Here is a 19,976-nt window from a genome sequence, read left to right as displayed (position 1 = left end):
TTCAATTGACTCCTGTGACGCAGAGGAGGCAGAACCAGGAAGGCATAAATTAGGTCCCAATGTATCACCAGAGGATCCACAGAAAGAGCTTGAGGATCCCTGGTCTTGGAGATAAATCTGTCCGGCTTCAAATTGAGCCTGAATGCCAAAAGACACATAGAGGCAGGTGTTGACGACTGAGAAAATCCGCCTGCCAAATTTCCATGTCTGAAAGATGGGCGAAGTTCCACCCAGGACAGGATGAAATACACTTACTCCTGAGCAGTCCGATTTGAAGTGGTGCCTCTCCTTGATGCTATATGTATGCCACCACCTTGGCTCCCTTACAGGGAGGACCTTCAGCTGCACTGACCAATGTAGCAAGGCAAGGCAAAATGAACTAAATTCCAAGTTGTTGATGGGCCACACCCAAGGTATGGAGAAGCCCTTGGCGAACACTCTGGGAGTTGTGGACAGGCCAAATGGCAGGGCCACAAACTGAAATTGGTGGTCCTCCACTGCAAAAACCTTGGTCAGGGTGAAGAGATTAAAACATGTAGATAAGCATTCTGGATATCCACTGATGCCAGGAAAAAGGGCCTACTGGACAGAGGCCACCACAGATGGCACATTTTCCATCTGGAACTTCTGCACTTTGAGGACTTGTTACTTGTCTTTAGATCCAGAATGAGGAAAAAACATCAACATTTGGTTTCAGACCTGTAAAGAGGTTAGATTAGAATGTTTTTGCCCTCTGAAATCAAAATGATCGTTGCTTAAGAAAGAAAATAAATAGAGAGTTTGCAAAGAAGTGAATCTTTTTTTATTTATTTTTTTCAGCTTGTAACCTCGAGCTGCAATGTTGCGGACCCACTCATCGACATCCATGTCTTCTTGCGAAGCTGGGATTGAGGCTTGAATTTGGAGCCTGAGACTGGAAATTAGAAAAAGGACTGCCTTTTTGAAAGTAGAAGGAGCAGCAGGTTTTTGAACTGTAGGCTTTGAATTCCTTTTAATCTGTAACAGGATACTCTTACCCACAGTCACCTTCAGGATGTAATCACCAAAAGCAGGACAAATCAAACATTCCCCTTGAAAAGGTAAACATGTCACATGCTTTTTGCAGGGTAACTCGACTGACCAACAATTCAGACAAAAGATCCTGTGGATGTGCATGGACAAGACTCCTAAATGAGAAAGTTGTTAAAAGGAGTCCTTCAAGGTGGCTACTGAGAAAACAGGAACATGTGGGAATCTTCCAGGTGTCTCACTAGTAGGATCCAGCTCTCTTGTCATGCGACAGACCCATACCTCAAGGCTTTGGCACACTCCTACAGCTGCAATTGCTGGTTGTACAGCTGCCCCCATCAGAGCAAATAAGGCTGTAAAATAAGGCCTCTGGACATTTGTCTGAAGTATCCCTAAATACTGGGACCTTGTCCTCCGGTACTATTAGCGTCTTGTTGAGATAGGGGACCGCTGGATCTACCAAAGACATACTATATATCTCACTCTCCATGGGGTATTGATGAATAAACACCTTGTCAGAGTGTGACCAGTCTGTGTACAAAAAAATCCTTTAAATGAAGATGTACAGGAAAGTACTGAGGATGTTGTGGCTGACGCATGACCCAACTTCAGGATCGTGACAAACTGGACCACTTCCATGAGAAAACTCACAAAAGCCATTTAGGACTGAGATAAACCCTGATCCTGGGGTTCTTCAGGAGTAGATAGCTCACATGACGATTTTTCTGCATCCACGTCCACCAAAAAATTCTTGTCCTCCTCGCATTCCACCTCTGCCTTTAGGGAGGAGGGAGGTGAGGGGAAACACTTCTAACTTTGCGGCAAGGCAGTCCAAGCTGGAAAGTATTCTGGAAAGCTGGTGCTGTAAGCCAGCAATAGCAGAAAATAATTGATTGCTTGACACAAAAGGAACTGGAGGAAGGTTCCCCAGAAGCAGCAGAGACCAGACTGGTGGAGGGAGTCAGTGTCACAAGGAACTAACTGACCCCAGGGGATACATTACAACAGGGGCTGCATCCAGGATCCTCCCTGCCCCAAGAAGAGATCTGGGACCCCTCACCCCCTACATCCCCTCCTTTTTGCCATTGTTAAGATACTGCCTACTGAAAAGTAGAAAAGAACCCATGCTGATAACAGAGGTTCGGAGTTAGTCAAGAGGGCACAGTGCTAAGAAGCACCAGAACCTATGAATTACAGCACCCTATTTCTGCCAGTGCTCCACTGCCCACACAAGCTAACTGATATGCGATCTGTAGTCCCACAGCACCTCAGAGAACTGCTGTTCTGCCGCGCATGTAGTGAAACAAATCTTCTACTTGTCAAAGATGGTCACCCACAGTGTGCTCTCCTAAAGTCCCACCGTTGCAGAAAAACAACGCATAACAGTACAAAACAGGCAAATAGACAGTGTCCACAAACCAGTCCTTGTTCCTCCCAGGGGAGGGTTGGAAGCAGTGACCTCAATGTAGGATAGGAGGAGGGTACCAGCCAGGACTACCACCAGGGCACTCACCATTCCAATGCCGGAGGAACCTACAGGTATATCCAATCTTCACTCATTACGGTGGCCCATGCAATATGGGCCTTTAGGGATTTGACTCGCCAGCTGGATGTCACTGCCCTGGACCAGTACAGCAGGGCCCCATCTCACAGGGTCCAGTGTAGGCCAGCAACATTACAGGCCATCCCCATATGTCCAGTTCAGTGTTCGGATACTATTCCTCTGAGCAAATAAAAATTGTGGGCAATGGACCCAGAAATACCAATCTCCTAATCCCAGATGGAACTGCTGAGAAGCTAGGCGCTAGGTAGTGTTGTGCAGAGACTGCATAGACACGGCTGAGGGAACACTAGCAAAAAAACTTCCCTTGCCTAGCGGGGAAAGGTTATGCCTGGGAGGGGATTTCCTGTCTTTTATGCCTGTGTCCAATCACCTGAAGGTAGCAACATAACCCTATCCGTAATGGATAACGAAAATACCCTGTGTCCTGGTATAAGATCAATAGAAAGTACTTTATATTAAGAATACGTACTTGACTAGCATTTTTTGAAAGCAGAATTCAGTATAACTCTAGTACATAAGCATAATAGCAGACTTACAGCATAATCATAAGTTACCACATTGTACGTTGTTAATACAACATCCTGCTTGGACAGAAAGTCTGAATTTTTGTTGCGTTCAGGTCCATAGTAGATGTAAATATTTAATTTTGCATCTGCTTTAACATGTTGCTCAAACTGATCCTGGAAAAAAATATTAAGTGTGTTATTTATTAAAATTGATACAGTAAAAAGGAAATTAGTAAAAAGGAAATTAGTAAAAAGACATTCCAACAATCATATCGATTTAATAAAAAATGTGCTGAAATACGCTGTTCTGAGCAATTTGTTGCTGGAAAAATGTCATTAGTGCTTTTGTGGGTTAGGGAATTTGTGAGTCTTAGCCGGTGAATTCAACCGGTTACCCCACCAACATGCAGAAAGCTCCAAAAACTCTGGAAAAGTGTCCTAAATGCTATCAATGTTGTTAATGTCTGAATCGACGTAGCAAGCTTTCCTGAATTAAACCTTGCACAATTTGCATGGGGAAGGCCAAGTAAGGACACAAATCATACTTACAATCCAGTTACTCAAGACTGACAGGGGACAAATGATTAGAGTTGTTCGTGGACGTTTCTGTTCTTCACATTTTGTAGGATTATCGGTTAGGGTTTTAACTGGAATAATTTAAAAACAGGATAATATCATTATTTTAGCCACCTTCTGCACAAAACATTGACATATTTAAAAAGGCAAAGACTTCTCTCACAACAATTCATCTGGTGTAACTCTGCTTTGCCCAATAGACAAAGCCACACAATCCATAAAAAAGAATGGTTACCTGCTCATCAAACAATGTATACAATGTGCAGTACACGCAAAAGTACATTCAACAGAAAAATAAACTTCTAGTATTAGTAAAGAGGTACAAAGAAATATGCCCCCTGTATCCAACAGAACTTCATTTCTGTCATAGATGATCACCAATATTAAATCAGAACACCATGAATAGTAAACACCAACCTGTGCCTTTTTTCTTAGTTTTTTTCTTCGCAGCTGTAGAAGTGCCAAAAAGAACCATAGAAAACTGATCATCATCCACTATGTTGCATGCCGGAGGAGCTACAAAGGTAACATTTATATTGTGAATTTGTAGAAAGCATATTCTGCAATCTCAAACAACTAACTGTACACATAAAAGTGTCAATAAGGCTTGGTGGCGGTAATAAATGCTTGCTTAGGTTTTTAGCCTTCCCCAATCGCCCCTCCTTAACCACTTGCTCTTTGGAAGATTTACCCACTTCATGACTTGGTCATTTTTTACTCTACGACCCTGCGTTACTTTAACTGACAATTGCGTGGTCATGCAACGCTGTACAGAAATTAAATTTATGTCTTTTTTTTCCCCACAAATAAGAGCTTACATTTGAATGTATTTGATCACCACTGTGTTTTAGTTTTTTTTTTTTTTTTGCACTATAAAACAAAATAGGTACGACAATTTAGAAATAAAAAAAAAAAAAAACATCAAGGTTTTTACTTTCTGCTATAAAACCTATTCAATAAAAAAATTGAAAAAATCTAATTTGTTCATAAAGTTAGACCAATATGTATTCTGCTACATATTTTTGGTAAAAAAAAAAAAAAAAGCGTATATGGATTGGTCTGTGCAAAAGTTACAGCATCTACAAACTATGGTATATATACTGTAATTGTTATGTCATTTTTTTTTTATAATAGTAATGGCGGCGATCAGCGACTTATAGCAGGACTGGGATATTGCAGTGGACAATCTGACACGTTGTGGAAGCCAGTGACACTAATACAGTGATCAGTGCTAAAAATGTGCAAGGTCAGTGTTCTAGTGACACTGGCTGAGAAGGGGTTAAACATCTAGGGCGATAAAAAAAAAAAAAAAAAATTAAATGTGCACCTAACCAGTGCTTTTGTGTACTATGTGTGGTGCTTTCACTAACGGAAAAGGTGGATAGAAAATCCATCACATCCCCGATGTGAGGACGGAGTTATGCATTGTTTACATATGCAGAGCTCCGTACAGCCTCTCTCCTTGACGATCAGTGGGTGCCAGTAGACATCTATTGGCCGACACCTGTTGATCGTCTTCTGCTGTGACTAATTACAGCAAAAGCGCTGAGCTGGAAGTGCCAAATCACATACTAGGTACGTGATCCAATGCAGGAGAGACACTCTGCCATTGTATAACTAAGTTATGCAGTCGACAAATGGTTAAAGTGGTTCTAAAGGTTTAAATAAAAACAAAAAAAAAAAAACATGTTATACTTACCTGCTCTGTGCAATGGTCTTTTTGGGTCCCTCGATAGCGGTCCTGACTTCTCCCCCCTGTTGAGTGCCCCCAAAATCAAGCCTCCTGCTATGGGGGCACTCGAGCAGGCTCGCTACTTAGCCGCGCTCCTGTGAACGGACAACGGAGCGTGGCTTGACCCCACCCCCCGCCTGTGATTGACAACAGCAGGGCCAATAAGAGAGGAAGAGACCCAGAAGAGCTGCTGCTCTCATGCACATTACTGGATCAAGATGAAGCTTACGTAAGTCTAAGGATGCTGGGGGAAGCGTTGCACCCAAAAGGTTATTTTTACCCTATTGCATAGATTGCATTATGGTAAAAAACCCTCTGTCTTTTGAACCACTTTTAGCTGCAATGGCAGCAGATAGAGGTGCAAATAAATGACATCAATAGCATAGAAATAATATGCAAAATTTCCCATATATAAAGTACAGTGTGAAGCAGCAAAAATAAAGTGCTTGCATATAATCACATATGTGAATAATAAAAAAAGTCCATAATTGTACTAAAAATTTTTTTTTACAAGTTGCTATTAGTAGTGCAAAAGGTATAAAGAGTCCTTTTAATAAAAATTAGTGCAACTGGATCAAGTGATGGTGCGACCCTCTACTTCACTGCCAGTAGGTTATGGTAACATGGCACACTTACCAGATGGAGTTGATCCCTGTTAGCATACGCCAGCAAGGATCAATAGAGGCTTGGGTGTTTTTCCACAGCGGTTCTGGTCTCCTGAAGATACGTGGGTGTCCGCGGTTTTCACCTATTTGCACTCAGGGGTATAGAAGGGAAAAGAGGCTCCTTCAAATCAATGCTGCCCATCCAGCAAACTCTTCTCCACTTGCATCTTTGCATTCAGTTACTGAGGGTCAGGCTGGGGATCCCCTCATTCCTCTCACAGGTCTCCTGAGGTCTTTGAACAGGACTCTTTATACCTTTTGCACTACTAACAGCAACTTGTAAAAATATTTTTTTAGTACAATTATGGACTTTTTTTATTATTCACATATGTGATTATATGCAAGCACTTTATTTTTGCTGCTTCACACTGCACCTTATATATGGGAAATTTTGCATATTATTTATTATTTCTATGCTATTGATGTAATTTATTTGCACTTTATCTAATTGACTGCGAGTAGCCAATTTTTTTTATTAATCTTTGCACCTTAATACTTTCTATACAGACACATATCATTGGTAGGACGTCTATGCCCTCCACCATTGGGTTTAGCGCAGTTTTTACACTCTTATAACATTCATATTTACCATTGAGGTATTTTTTAAAACTACCGGCTTACCCTCCCAATATTAACCATTACATATGCCAGTGGCGCGAGTGATATATCAACACAGCAGATAGAGGTGTTTATGTGCTGCAGTCGCTGTGCTTGAATTCGTGCCCACGGCAAAAAATATTTAATATGTTGCGCTTTCCGCTCACTATATGCAACCCATTCAAAAGAACAGTGAAGTGCCACAAATGTCCAGAGTGCAATGCATGCAGTTGCAGCACGTTTGTTGGCAAAAAAGGAGTTAAAAACTTTTAAGAGGTGATTGACAGGTGATGGGTCCCTGGGAGGGTGAAACACATCAGAGCAGCGTGGCTTGCGAGAAGACAAGCTTAAGGGGTTTTTCTACACATAGTGTTTGGGCTAGCAACAGGTGTGCGGCGCCCTAATCCTTTTGATAGTCATTATCGACAGGCTGGACAAGCCCTGTTGTATGCTGGCACCCAGCAACATTGAACCCACCGGGTTGCTGCATCTTTGTGACTGGAGAGGCACTCTACATTATTTCTTAGGCACACTGAAGATATCTTTCAAACACAATCATTCTACAAACAAGAAAAATGTGTTAAAAAATCCTTTATTATTGATTCGTCCTCCGTTAAATAGTTGTTTTAGCACATGCGCAGTTCAGCTTTGATATCATTGATCCCTCAGCTTTAACATCCAACACACAGTCAATGATCTATATTGTGAATAGTAAACACCAACCTGTGCCTTCTTTCTTAGTTTTTTGCTTCACAGCTGGAGGACTGCCAAAGAGAGCCATAGCAAACTGATCATCATTTACTATGTTACATGCCGAAGGAGCTACAAAAGCAATATTTACAATGTCAATCTGTAGAAAGCATATTCAGCAGTCTCAGACTCTAATAAAAGTTACAAAAACCACTAAATCGCAGTTCAACAATGTATAAAAGCATAAATTAAGGGGGAAATGCAGTACATCTATGCAATACACGGAAAATGCTCAATGCTACAACATACTGTAGGTATACTAGATTATATCAAGTACATAGTTCTCTCTCATAGATACCCTAATTAATTGTACTAAACTTGGCACACAATCTGAGTTTGACCAACCAAACCCGTTAATCCATTGAAGCTGGATTAAAGGCCGCAGACTGTCTGTAAATTAAGCCAATACAGCTAAAATCAAATCTAATCCAGCCCTCTGTTTTCGGAGCTGTGGGCATGAGGGCACAATGGCTCACATATGGTGGACTTGCCCAAAAGTCCGAAGGCTGTGGTTCAGGTCGTACACTGATTAACACGGTTATACATTGTAATCTTAGGAAGGACCCAGTTGAGGCCCTGTTAAATAGACCCATTCTGGCAGCACATAAAAAGCAGACAAAACCTATTGTCTTCATCTTTTTTGCAACCAAACCGACTATTGCCCACTCCTGGAAATCTCCTGCGCTCAATTTCCAGGGAGTTAAAATCTGCCTGAATGGCATAATGGTTAATGAGAAATTGACAGCCATATAGAACAATAAACATGACAAATTCCTAAAAATCTGGACACCATGGATTGATTACTCCCAGCCTGACCATAGGGCACTGCACCTGTAACTTTCATATTACTGCAGGGGCATAGGATGGGAGACTTTGTTAGTCCCCTATCCCATGCCCCTGCTGCATTCCGAGGCTTCTCTTCCCTCCCTCTCTCTTCTTTCTCCCTCCTTTTTTCTTCTCTTACAACTCCCCCCCCCCCCCCCTCTAATTTTTCATATTTTTCTTTTGTTACCCGGAGCAGTTCTGTGCTAGAACACTCTATTATTTTTAGCAGATTGAACAAGAACTTTCTTGCTCTGAGGTGGCCTTTTTAGTGCCCCATGTTAGATTTTGAACCCTGATCTCCACCATGTATGGAACATTGTTTTTCGACTTGTTTGAAGATGGGCTCAATGGATAGCTGAGCCTCATTTTTACTAATATTCAATAATGGCGTTAGGGCTGTCTAGCCCTTGTTGCTGTATTGTATGTTGTATGCCATTGTACTTTTGTTAGCTTTCAATAAAAAAAAAATATTGAACCAGAAAATAATCTAATCCTGAGGTATTAGGGTATTGTGAGGGGAATATCAAATAATCTAGCAAAAAATATTGCAACTGGAGTATCAAGTAAACAAAATCATCTAGAGAATAATACACTATTAGTTGCCCCCAGAAGCAGATGGAGTGGAACGCTTGGGATGGCCTTAAGATGGAGTCTTCCTTTCAAAATGGCATCTATATAAGATGAAGGCTGTGTGTCCCTTCATGTGTGATGATGGGTCGAATAATAATGCGATCCTCATTGTATGATCTTGTGCCTCACTGAGTTAGCTTATTTATCTACCAAAAACAATACAATTAAGGCTCCGTTCACATCTTGGCATCCCAGATCGACCCTGAATCACGGCAAATCGCAAGACGCCCGTGCGATCCTTGTCACTTTCAATGTCACCCCAAACGATTCGTCAGGCGAATCGTGGTAAAATCGCGTATACAGAATTGCAGGGCCCCTGTCGCCCAAAAGAAGTTCTTGTACTCTTTTTGGACGACAGGCATCCTGCGATTCTGTTTGCACGATTTTACAGCGGTTCGTTCGGCGAAATCGTGCCGCCTCTGGGGTGCCATTGGAAGTCACTAGGATCACACGGGCGCCCTGGTATTTACTGTGATTTGGGATCGCTGGCAGTATTTCAGTGATTCTGCCCGCGAACCGGGACGCCAAGATGTGAACGGTACCTTACAAACTCTCCAAGAGGGTGCAGATAGTACTATTTACTCAGCTCTGAGAGGAGGGCAAATTACCAATTACCTATTTGCTTGCATAGGCACTAGTTCAACTTGGCCACCAAGTGGCATTCAGAGACTAGAAATCCCTATATTCAGGAAGAAAATGGATTTAATGCATCCAATCTTTATAGGATAAACTAATTTACATTCTTTTTTTTTTTTTTTTTGCTTAAAAATTTATTGTTTTCAGGACTTCATATTGTTTCACTTGAAAATCTACTGAATGCACAGACTTGTTATTTCTATTACACATGTTGCATGTGGTCATTTACATATATCCATATTTCTTATTTTTTTATTTTAAGCTAGCTCCTCAACACAGAGTACGCTCATTAGTTTGGGCAGGCACCAAACCTTTTTTGCCAGTAGCTCATTGGTATTAATTTATAGCACATTTAGGGGTGCCATTTTTTTGTTCACATCATACAATAAAAATGAAGCTGCTAAAAATCTCCAGAATTTTGTTCTCTGAGTTGGTGGTATGGCTGGCAGTCTTTCTGTTGGCAATGAACATCGTATCGTATCTTTGTCAATTTAGGTATCATTAGGCGCTATTCAAGGAATATTGGGGGGATGAGACAAATCCCGCTGAGGTAGGCAACCACTTCCTGGATCTGTGTGGAGACTTTTTATTTGTAATGCTGGCCCTCCACGCACAGCCGGGTAGGATTCTTCTAGCACAGCCACCAACTAATTTATATTCTATCAAGATTTAACTATGTTAGGTTATTTAGAGGGTATATAGATATCATGCTCTGAGAGTTGGTGGCTTTATTAGGGATGTTTAATTTTTGGTATATTAACTAAACATGAAACCTTGGCTACAGAGATGGAATTATGTATACAACAATCCATCTTAACTCCCATTTTACTGCTTGAGTATGCTCTTCTCTCTGGATCCAGGTGTTGTGTGAAAAGAAGCACCCCATTTTTCAGATATTGGTTTTGACCCCCCCCCCCCCCCCCCACAATTAGCTCTGTATGCAAACTTGTAGGGATAACACACTAAGCAATTTCTGTCACTTTGGGATTGTTAAACCCAATTGTGACACTGTATATTGGCCTATTCATTTTCTTACACACTTCATAGTTCCAAATCAGAGACATCATAAAAATCATAATTTTGATTCATAGAGACTCTGACATGAGAAACAATCCAGTGATAGAAAACTACCTGAAACCAATAATACAATTTTCCTAGCTGTGTTAAAGATGAACAGATTCAGTGCTTATCAGGAGAACCAGAAATGTAGTACACAAAATGTCAACTAATATTTTGACTCCCTAATGCCTTGTGGAATATCGGCCTAGGTTTTTGTTTCCTTCTTACCTTTTACTTTTCGTGGGATCCATTCATCCTCCTCTTCAGAGTCACTTAATGTATACTTGGCTTTTTGCCTTGTTGAATATAAAACAGTTAAAACTAACAAGACAAGACATGGCTGTTGTGACATTCTTTGGAAGCACATATCAAGATTTTTAGAGGCAAACACACTAACAAAGGTTTATAAAATATTACAACATTTAGATATTAACTTATTTGATATACAAAAATGGTGAAACTCTTGAAGATCATGTGTATGATGCAACAGCATACTTGCAGATGCCTGTGTACCATATGAGCACCAAATGGACAGGGGAACTCATTTTACACTTAATCTGCAGAAATCAGATCATCTGCAATGCAGACAAATGCGCATTTAAAACCCTGCAGAATGTCAAACTCACTGGAAGCATTATGCAAATGTAAAAGGGTATCAGTGCTACTGTAGAAGAAGCACTGTACAAGTTACTGGCTACTGAGGATTGGAAGGTATGAGGCTGCTGGAAAAAAATGGGGTAATCTTTTTAAATAAATTCAAATTTTATTTTGAATACATTAAAGAATATACAGACAGACAATTACAGTATATTCTACATGCCATTTGCTTCCATAAATCTGTCAAGATTTGACATAGGAGAAGGTCAGTATTACAGCTAGAATCTACACATATGTTGGGTAACAAACTATGACACACACACAGTTTGAATGATGACACCATGTTACCTTTCATTAAATAACAATATTGCAGATTCAGTATAAATTAAATATACAACATTAGTATTATATACCTTTTAAGCTGAGTTTTAATTTCTCCTTTGCTGCTCCCTGGTTCTTCGTTTGTTTCTTTAGTAAAAGGCAAAACACGAGAAACATGTTAATATTAAAACTCCTTTCATCTACTGGTTGAATTTACGAATGCTAAGGAAAAAGTGGACTTTTGACTTACGGTAGAAACCATTCTCTGATATTCATTGACGGACACAGCTCCTGATATTCATAACCATTGGGTTATACTTCCCCCTGCAGTAGTAGGACACTAGGCAGGAAATAATTCTGGCTACACCAATAGGCAGTCCCAGGGGGTATACTCCCTCTCTCTGCTATAGCCATTAAGTTTTGTCACAAGCAGTGTCAGGAGAATTATAACTCCACAGAGGGGTGGGTGCTGTGTCCGTCAATGAACATCAGAGAAATGGATTTTACAGTAAGTCAAAAATCCCATTTTCTCTTTCGTTTATTGACGGACACAGCTCCTGATATTCATAAATATTGGGGATTTCCCAAAGCAGTGTTAAACATGAGAGGTGGGAACAACAAAAAAATTCCCAAGGCTAAACATTAGCCAACCAGGCAACAGGAGCTCAATGAAAACACCCCCTGGATCCCACCTGAAAAAAAACAATACACTCTCAAAGAGGATCAGGTCCTCTTAAACAGCAGCCTGCAAAACCTTGCGGCCAAAAGAAGCATCCGCAGATGCCAAGACATCCACTTTATAAAACTTTGTAAAAGTGTGCACTGACGACCAGGTGGCTGCCTTGCAAACCTGAGTCACTGATGCCTGATGACGGAAGGCTCAGGAGGCATGAAGCGCCCAAGTAGAGTGCACTTTGGCAGGGAAAGGAGGAACCTGACCCCCGATGGAATAGGGCTGAACCGATATTTGCCTGATCCATCTGGAAATGGTCGCAGAGGAAGCAGACAACCATTTTTCAGGTCCATCCATGAGCACAAAGACAGTGACTTTCTGAAAGACTCCAGGTACACCTTAATTGCCCGGACCACATCCAAGACATGCAAGGCAATTTCCTTCGCATGTTTAGGCCTGGGACACAGAGAAGGCAATACAATGTCTTCATTCAAATGAAAATCAGAAACAACCTTTGGAAGGAACGACGGACAGGGGCGAAGAACAACCTTATCCCTGTGAATCACCAGGTAAGGTGAACGACAGGATAATGCCGCCAGTCCTGACACCCTGCACGCAGAGGTGATAGCCACTAAAAAGACCACCTTCTGGGACAGCGTAAGCAGGGGAATCTCCTAAAATATTTTCAAAGGGAGGCTTTTATAGAGCTGAAAGCACCAAATTAAGATCCAAAGGCAGCAACGGAGCCCGCACTGGAGAGACCAAATGTTGGACAAGGTACGCACCAGGGAGTGTGTGGCCAAAGGTCGTTGGAAGAAGACCGCCAAAGCCGACACCTAGCCTTTGATGGTACTTAAGGCCAATTTCTGTTTAATCCCCCATTGAAGGAAGGTTAAGATCCGAGCAATCGAGAAGGAGCGAGGAAGAACCCCAAGAGACTCACACCACGCAATGTACATCTTCCACGTACGATGGTAGATCTTCCTAGAGGTAGATTTCCTAGCTTTCAACAATGTAGGAATCACCAACTCAGATAAACCCCTATCCTTCAGTGTTCAACAGCCAAGCCGTCAAAGCCAGCGACTGTAAAGCAGGATAGAAGATCGGTCCTTGGGACAGCAGATCCTCCCTGAGAAGAAGCTGCCAAGGAATGTTGGTGGCCAGCCACACCAGATCGGCGCCACTAAGATGACGGGAATCCATTCTGCCTCAATCCTGAATAGAAGTCTGCACAGAAGCTTGAAAAGAGGGACGGCGTAAATCAGAGGATACTGACCCCAGGGGGCCACCAGCGCATTTGTGGTGTCCGCCATAGGATCCCTTGACCAAGCCACAAACCTCTGCACCTTTCTGTTAAGTCGAGACGGCAACAGATCACCCTCGGGGGTGCCCCACTGAAGACACAGCTGATGAAACACCTCCAGGTGAAGTGACCACTCCCCTTGGTCCAACGCCTGCCGACTGAGGTAATTAGTCTGCCAATTTTCCACCCCAGGAATGTGAACAGCGGAAAGGGCTGATAGGAACCGTTCTGCCCACCTTAGAATGCCAGCTACCTCAAGAGGACACTTGCCAGGACACTTCTAGTGCCCCCTTGGTGACTAACATAAGCCACGACCATGTCCGATTAAATGCACACTGTACAACCCTGAAGACGATCTGTCCAATGATCCAGACGCAGTCTGATCGCTCGGAGTTGCAAGACATTGATCGGAGTCTGGACTCTTCCAGAGTCCAGATTCCTTGAACAGAATGCTTGCCGAGGACGCCTCCCCAGCTGGACAGGCTGGCATCCGTGGTGACCACTGTCCAATACCATGCCAACGCGATCCCCCATTGGCGTAGAAAAACTAGCACCGGGGCTAACACTTTTGTGAAGACCAAAGGAGCAGATGCAAGACCAAAGGGTAAAGCCACAAACTGATAATGCTCCTCTCCCACAGCAAAGCGGAGAAAATGCTGGTGACTGACACATATTGGAATGTGAAGGTAGGCATCCTTGACATCGATAGAGATGAGGAAATCACCATGATGAAGGGATGCCCCCACCATTCGAATAGACTTCATTCTGAACTTCTTTACCCGCATAAAGTTGTTTAGCGCCTTGATGTCCAGGATTGGACATGCCTTGATGTCCAGGATTGGACGCACCTTGCTTTCCTTCCTGGGAACAGTGAACAGGTTTGAGTAAAAACTCTAAAAACGTTCCCAGGTCGGAACCGGGACAATCACCCCTTGAAGGAACAGGTCTTGTACTGCCCCAAACAGGCCCTGTAAGTGGTCTGGGGACAGGTGCAATTTGGAAGGAAACAACCTTGCCGGGGGACAAGAGCGAAACTCGATCTTGTAGCCGGACTGAATGACTTTGTGGACCCACTTGTCTTACACCTGGGAAGTCCACGGGCCCAGAAACCAGCGAAGACGTCCCCCCACCCCGATACAGGTGAGGGTGCACCTTCATGCAGAAGGAGCCTTGTCTACGGGTCTGGAGAAGCCCAATCTTGGCTTGCCAGACCAGGTTCGTTTGGATCCTCCAGAAGAGGCCCTGAAAGGCTTCGAGCCCTTGTTAGTCGACCCATAGAGATGAAAATGCTTCTTATGAGCTGAGAAGGAAGACCCACGTCTACAACGAGGTTCCTTGCCCTTAGTAGCCTGCGAAAGAAAAGTACTCCTTCCCCGTGAGACCTTTAATTATGTCATCCAGGGTAGCTCCAAACAGGCGATCTCCTTGGAAAATAAGATCAGTGAAGGCTTTTTCTAAGTCTGATCTGCAGACCAGCACTTGAGCCAAAAAACACGCCGAAGGACCACTGATGAGACAGATGAAGCAGGGGCACTTTTTGCTAGCCCGTCGCCCGCAAGCCACCTCCACCTGGGACACAAGGAACTTCTGGACCATGGATGGATGGTTGGGCCCCAGAGGGCCCCGCAGCCTCAGGTAGGGGATCAGGTGGGGAAATGTGCTCTAGAGACTCCATGAGTCACCAGGGGGCCCCCGCAAAAAGTGTAATACACTGCTAGGAACAACCCCCACCACGCTGGCAGCACCACCCGGCTGCCAGGCACAAAGCACCAAGCGATCTTTAGCAGAGAGGGAGAGGACCCCACCAGACTCGCCACCCAGCAGAAACAGACACCTGCAGCCACCAGGAGAATCAGCACTTCACGTGCGGCGATCAGGAAGTAAATTGATCCAGGAATCAGCACCAATGGATGAGGAGGGGCTCCCATGGCCGAAATCACCGCCCACAGGGCTCCACTGTAATGGCCGCCGATCTTTCCAATGGCAAACCACAAGAAAATGGCTGCCAGACTACACAAACATGGCCGCCGTGTATAGAAACACAGGCTACAACAAAATGGCGGCCCTGCAAGGCTTACAGGGACCCAAGAGGGAGACCCAGGCCTCAAAAGACAGAGCCAGGCAGGACGGGGGGCCCTGGCAGGAGCCCCCCACCAGGTACAACCTCCCCTCCACACAATCAATCTGGTCACGCACCCCCCCCAAGCCCCCATCGCGAGTTAGCGCCCCAGGAATGTGGACAGATCACCCAAACAGCCCCAGCATGGAGGGGGGGCAGGATGAGCGATTTGGCAAGGGGGGGGGTGTCTGCAGGAAGGAGGGGAAACCCAGGAGTCTGACTGTCCCAAAGAGGAGCCCACGTCCACCCCAAAACCCTCCAGGGGGAGAGGGGGGGGGATAGCTCCTCACCATACCAGAAACCAGGCGGGCACCACTCCAGACAGAACCCCTCTCCATCGAAATGGAGGAATGCGGGGACTCAGAACCTCGCAAGGTGTTTAACTCGCAGGCCAGCCCCCATCCAGTGGGGCTATGTCGCGGCCAACCCAGGTCTGCGCGCACTTGCTGGCCAAACTGCGGTGACCACTGGATCTAGATTATCCAGCCCAGAAAGGAAAAAAGGTCCTTAATCCTGATTAGGCAGAAAAAAACGGAGTGGCTATAGCAGAGAGAGGGAGTATACCCCCTGGGACTGCCCATGGGTGTAGCCAGAATTATTTTCTGCCTAGTGTCCTACTCCTGTAGGGGGCAGTATAACACAATGGTTATGAATAACAGGAGCTGTGTCCGTCAATGAATGAAAGAGAAATAGGATTTTTTTTTACTTCATTCTGGGGTTTAGCGGCAGCTCGAATGCCCAGGCGCACCATCTGGCCCCACTTACGGCAGCTTGTCAAACCCTTTGAGGGCCTGACAACCACAGGGCTGGATAGTGCACCGAGCGGTATGCACATTTAGTGTAGTATGCACCCAAGACAAATGCTTGGCACACAAGCAGTTTGTGGTATGTGCATTTGTTCCTGGGCACATACTGCCCTAAATGGATGTACTGCTGTGTGCACCACCCAGTTGCAGCAGTTGTCAGACAGGCTGTCAGCAGCAGGGCTGGACAGTGTGCCTGTGCCCTCCAGCTGCAGCTAAACGACAGAGCTTCATGCCCTGGGGTTAAGCGCCCAGTGTACATGAAGCCTTAGCTGTAAAAGTCATTACAGGACCCAGCAGTCTGACTATGGCGTGTGCAGCCTTCAGATTAGACACTGGCAAAGCAAGGGGGCAGCCCTAATATAATCCCTCCCACTCTCAGCAAGCCTCAATGTTGTAGCAAGCAATAAGGACTGAATCATAAGAGCACAGGGGAAAAAAACGGGGTCTTGTAATGTACTTCGTTAAAAGGATTTTACAGGTAAGTTGTAAAGAAAACAAAAGCCAATAGGCCTGAACATCCACCCGGTAAAACTTAAATATGTGAACGGAAGACCAGGTGGCAACCTTAGAAATCTATTAGGCACAAACAGATATGGTCAAGTGTGCCTTTACATGGAAGACTACAGTGCCTTGCGAAAGTATTCGGCCCCCTTGAACTTTGCGACCTTTTGCCACATTTCAGGCTTCAAACATAAAGATATAAAACAGTAATTTTTTGTGAAGAATCAACAACAAGTGGGACACAATCATGAAGTGGAACGAAATTTATTGGATATTTCAAACTTTGTTAACAAATAAAAAACTGAAAATTGGGCGTGCAAAATTATTCAGCCCCCTTAAGTTAATACTTTGTAGCGCCACCTTTTGCTGCGATTACAGCTGTAAGTCGCTTGGGGTATGTCTCTATCAGTTTTGCACATCGAGAGACTAAAATTTTTGCCCATTCCTCCTTGCAAAACAGCTCAAGCTCAGTGAGGTTGGATGGAGAGCGTTTGTGAACAGCAGTTTTCAGTTCTTTCCACAGATTCTCGATTGGATTCAGGTCTGGGCTTTGACTTGGCCATTCTAACACCTGTATATGTTTATTTGTGAACAGGAAGTGAGAGGAAATCCCTGCAAATTAAGGGAATTTCTTGAGGACCCCCAGGTCACCAGAGCCAGTGTCCCCATTGGAAGACTTCCCCCTTCTATTACTTTTCCAAGGACAAACCACAATTAAGGCTGAAGATAGTAAGCAGGACAAAGATCGTGAATCCCCTTACGGGGGGCACAGACAGAAAAAAAAAAACTGACAGGCATTCAAATCCCTCTCCACTCAATCAAAAACTAAAAACAAAAATTTTGCCTTTAGGTATACTTTAAGAATATATACTTAAAATGTTATTTTTTTAAACCTGAGTTCTGGGTCACTGTGACAGACAATCTGGAATGAGCTTTAAAGGGCGAAAAGTGTAAATCTGGTTTAACGGATCCCATGGAATCACCAGAGCATTTACTGCCAAGGATCCCTGGTCCTGGCAATAAACCTGCCCAATTTGCTGTTGAACCTGAATACCAGGGACTCTGGTGTCCCCCACCTGTAAAATAGAGTGGTAAAAGGACCATTTTCCTAGAATCTATAGGATGAAACAGCCTGACAATCTTCAATGCCCGGGATGTGCAGCACAGTCAGGATCAAAACGTGGAGTTCTGCAATAGCCACAATCAGGTTGGCATTTCTTTGAACTGCACAATTTCTGGTGCCACCCTGATGCTTGATGTAAGCCACTCCTAGGACACTGTCCAAATTGATACTTGTAAGGTCACCTTGCAGTTGAAAGGCTCAGCACTGAATTGAACAGACTGCAGTGTGGGGTTGGAATTCCAACAGGTCAGCGCAAACCTGAATTTGTTAGTCAGGTGTATGGGGCGAAAGATATAGCCTTCTTGTCCCACTCTACCAGAATGTCAGGTTTCACTGCTTTGGCAAAGGAGACTACCATTAGTCCCAGAATGTTTATGCAAAAGCGAATGGTTGGGTGGCTCCTGGATCCTTAGGTTTGATTGTGCTAACAGAGAAATGGGAGCTTTTTTGTGGGAAGGAAGATGATGGACAGGGCAGTATCCAAAGTCAGACCTGAAATGGTCTTGAGTACTGGGCTCACGTGTGCGTAGCAGCCATTTTGTTCACATTTAGCCATTACATTTTGTCATTAGCTTCTCGGTTTTAAAACAAGAGATCCAGCAGCTCTGATTCCTATCTCCCCTCCTTCCTTCACTTTATAAAATACACTAACTTATCAACTGATACCAGGGCCTTATCAATCTGGGAGTGCTGGGAGCAGAACCAGCCAAATTCAAGATCCAAGGTGAACTGGGCATCTGAAACCTGCAAAGTTTACAGTCATTTCAAAGCTACATTCAAGCTGGACAATAATCTGCATGTTAGCAGGCTGTACCCAGTAGATACTCAGAGATACGAGTACCTATAGAAAATGGTCTCTGGGGCATATTCATAACCATAGTAACATCCCAGAAACCACCCCTCAGACACTTAATTGGTCAGGTGGCCTCTGTCAACACTCTGATCCAGTTTGACAGCTCTCGTAAAAATCAAAACAAGTAACACCTAACAGGAGGTGTGAGAGCCACTGTACCATTTTTGCTTTTTCGCTGGACTCTGGTGAAACCAGGATTTACAAGTATTCTTCCTTTTCAACATCTTTTAATGCAAACTAAAAAAGAATCCCTGTCTCTTGAAGAGCATTATTGTATAGTATAAATACGCTCAACATACCTGTCTGTGGTGACAGTTTTTATTCTAAAATCATAGTTGGTATTGCTAATATTGTGAAGGGTTGATAGGCCCAAAGCTATCTGGTGGCAATTTGGAGATTAAAGGGTTAATTGCTCAATTAACTAAACGCAGTGGCAATTGCTTTCAGGCTGCTGGCACCTAGTTGAGCAGGGTGGAAAATCTTTGTGCAGGGTGCAGCAGAGAGTGGCATTGTTACGTAAGTGATAGCACGGTGTGAGATTGGCCAGTCCTTTGTCACAAGTTGGTGAGAAGGGCAGGGGTCTGATACCGCATTTCGTCACAAGACCCAGTGAGGAGTCTGATTCAGTGCCAATTTCCAGAGATTTAGGATAATTCCGAACCTCTGCAGAGATTGCACTGGTCGTTGGGTATTGGCTGACAGAATCTAGACATATTACCACCTGGCACTTGGTTATACTTAGTTAAATTGACCACAGCAGTCTAGGTTCCCATATAGGGCTAGTCCCTGACCTACCACCACAGCTTGCAGTCCTCCCAATCAGCTAAGGGTGGATGTTAGAAATCCAACCACATCCAGATTTATCCCTCCAGGTGGGCATACCTCTTGAGAGGTCTTCAGGGACAGGGTTACACACTTTGGATGGACCACTGCTCTTGACCTGTAAAGCACCCTTCAGATAACTCACTGTGTTGTATCATGTGCCTAGGTGACCAATTAACGGTGGTTCCAGTGCCAGGGCCAGATTAATGTAGGGGCTATTGGAGCTGCAGCTCCAGGCCCCTACCTTTTATATAGGCCCCGGGTTGGCCATATTCACTGTTACCGCTCTTCTGTCACTTGTAAACACAGA

General features: G+C 43.9%; 1 protein-coding gene across 1 annotated transcript in view; it reads right to left on the bottom strand.

Moving 5' to 3' along the window:
• The window catches only part of HLTF (helicase like transcription factor), a 173,926-nt gene that overhangs the window by 85,646 nt on the left and 68,304 nt on the right, over nt 1-19,976 (bottom strand). The window contains exons 10-15 of the mRNA XM_082251177.1: nt 11,559-11,601; nt 10,777-10,844; nt 7,372-7,470; nt 4,072-4,170; nt 3,628-3,725; nt 3,109-3,252 (exon numbers count right to left, since the gene is read on the bottom strand). Of these exons, the coding sequence (XP_082107303.1) occupies nt 3,109-3,252; nt 3,628-3,725; nt 4,072-4,170; nt 7,372-7,470; nt 10,777-10,844; nt 11,559-11,601 (551 nt within the window). The remainder of the gene's footprint in view (nt 1-3,108; nt 3,253-3,627; nt 3,726-4,071; nt 4,171-7,371; nt 7,471-10,776; nt 10,845-11,558; nt 11,602-19,976) is intronic.

Source organism: Pelophylax lessonae (assembly GCF_965119305.1).
Source record: "Pelophylax lessonae genome assembly, chromosome: 3".
NCBI classification, from domain to species: domain Eukaryota; kingdom Metazoa; phylum Chordata; class Amphibia; order Anura; family Ranidae; genus Pelophylax; species Pelophylax lessonae.
This window is presented reverse-complemented; position numbering and strand designations above follow the sequence as displayed.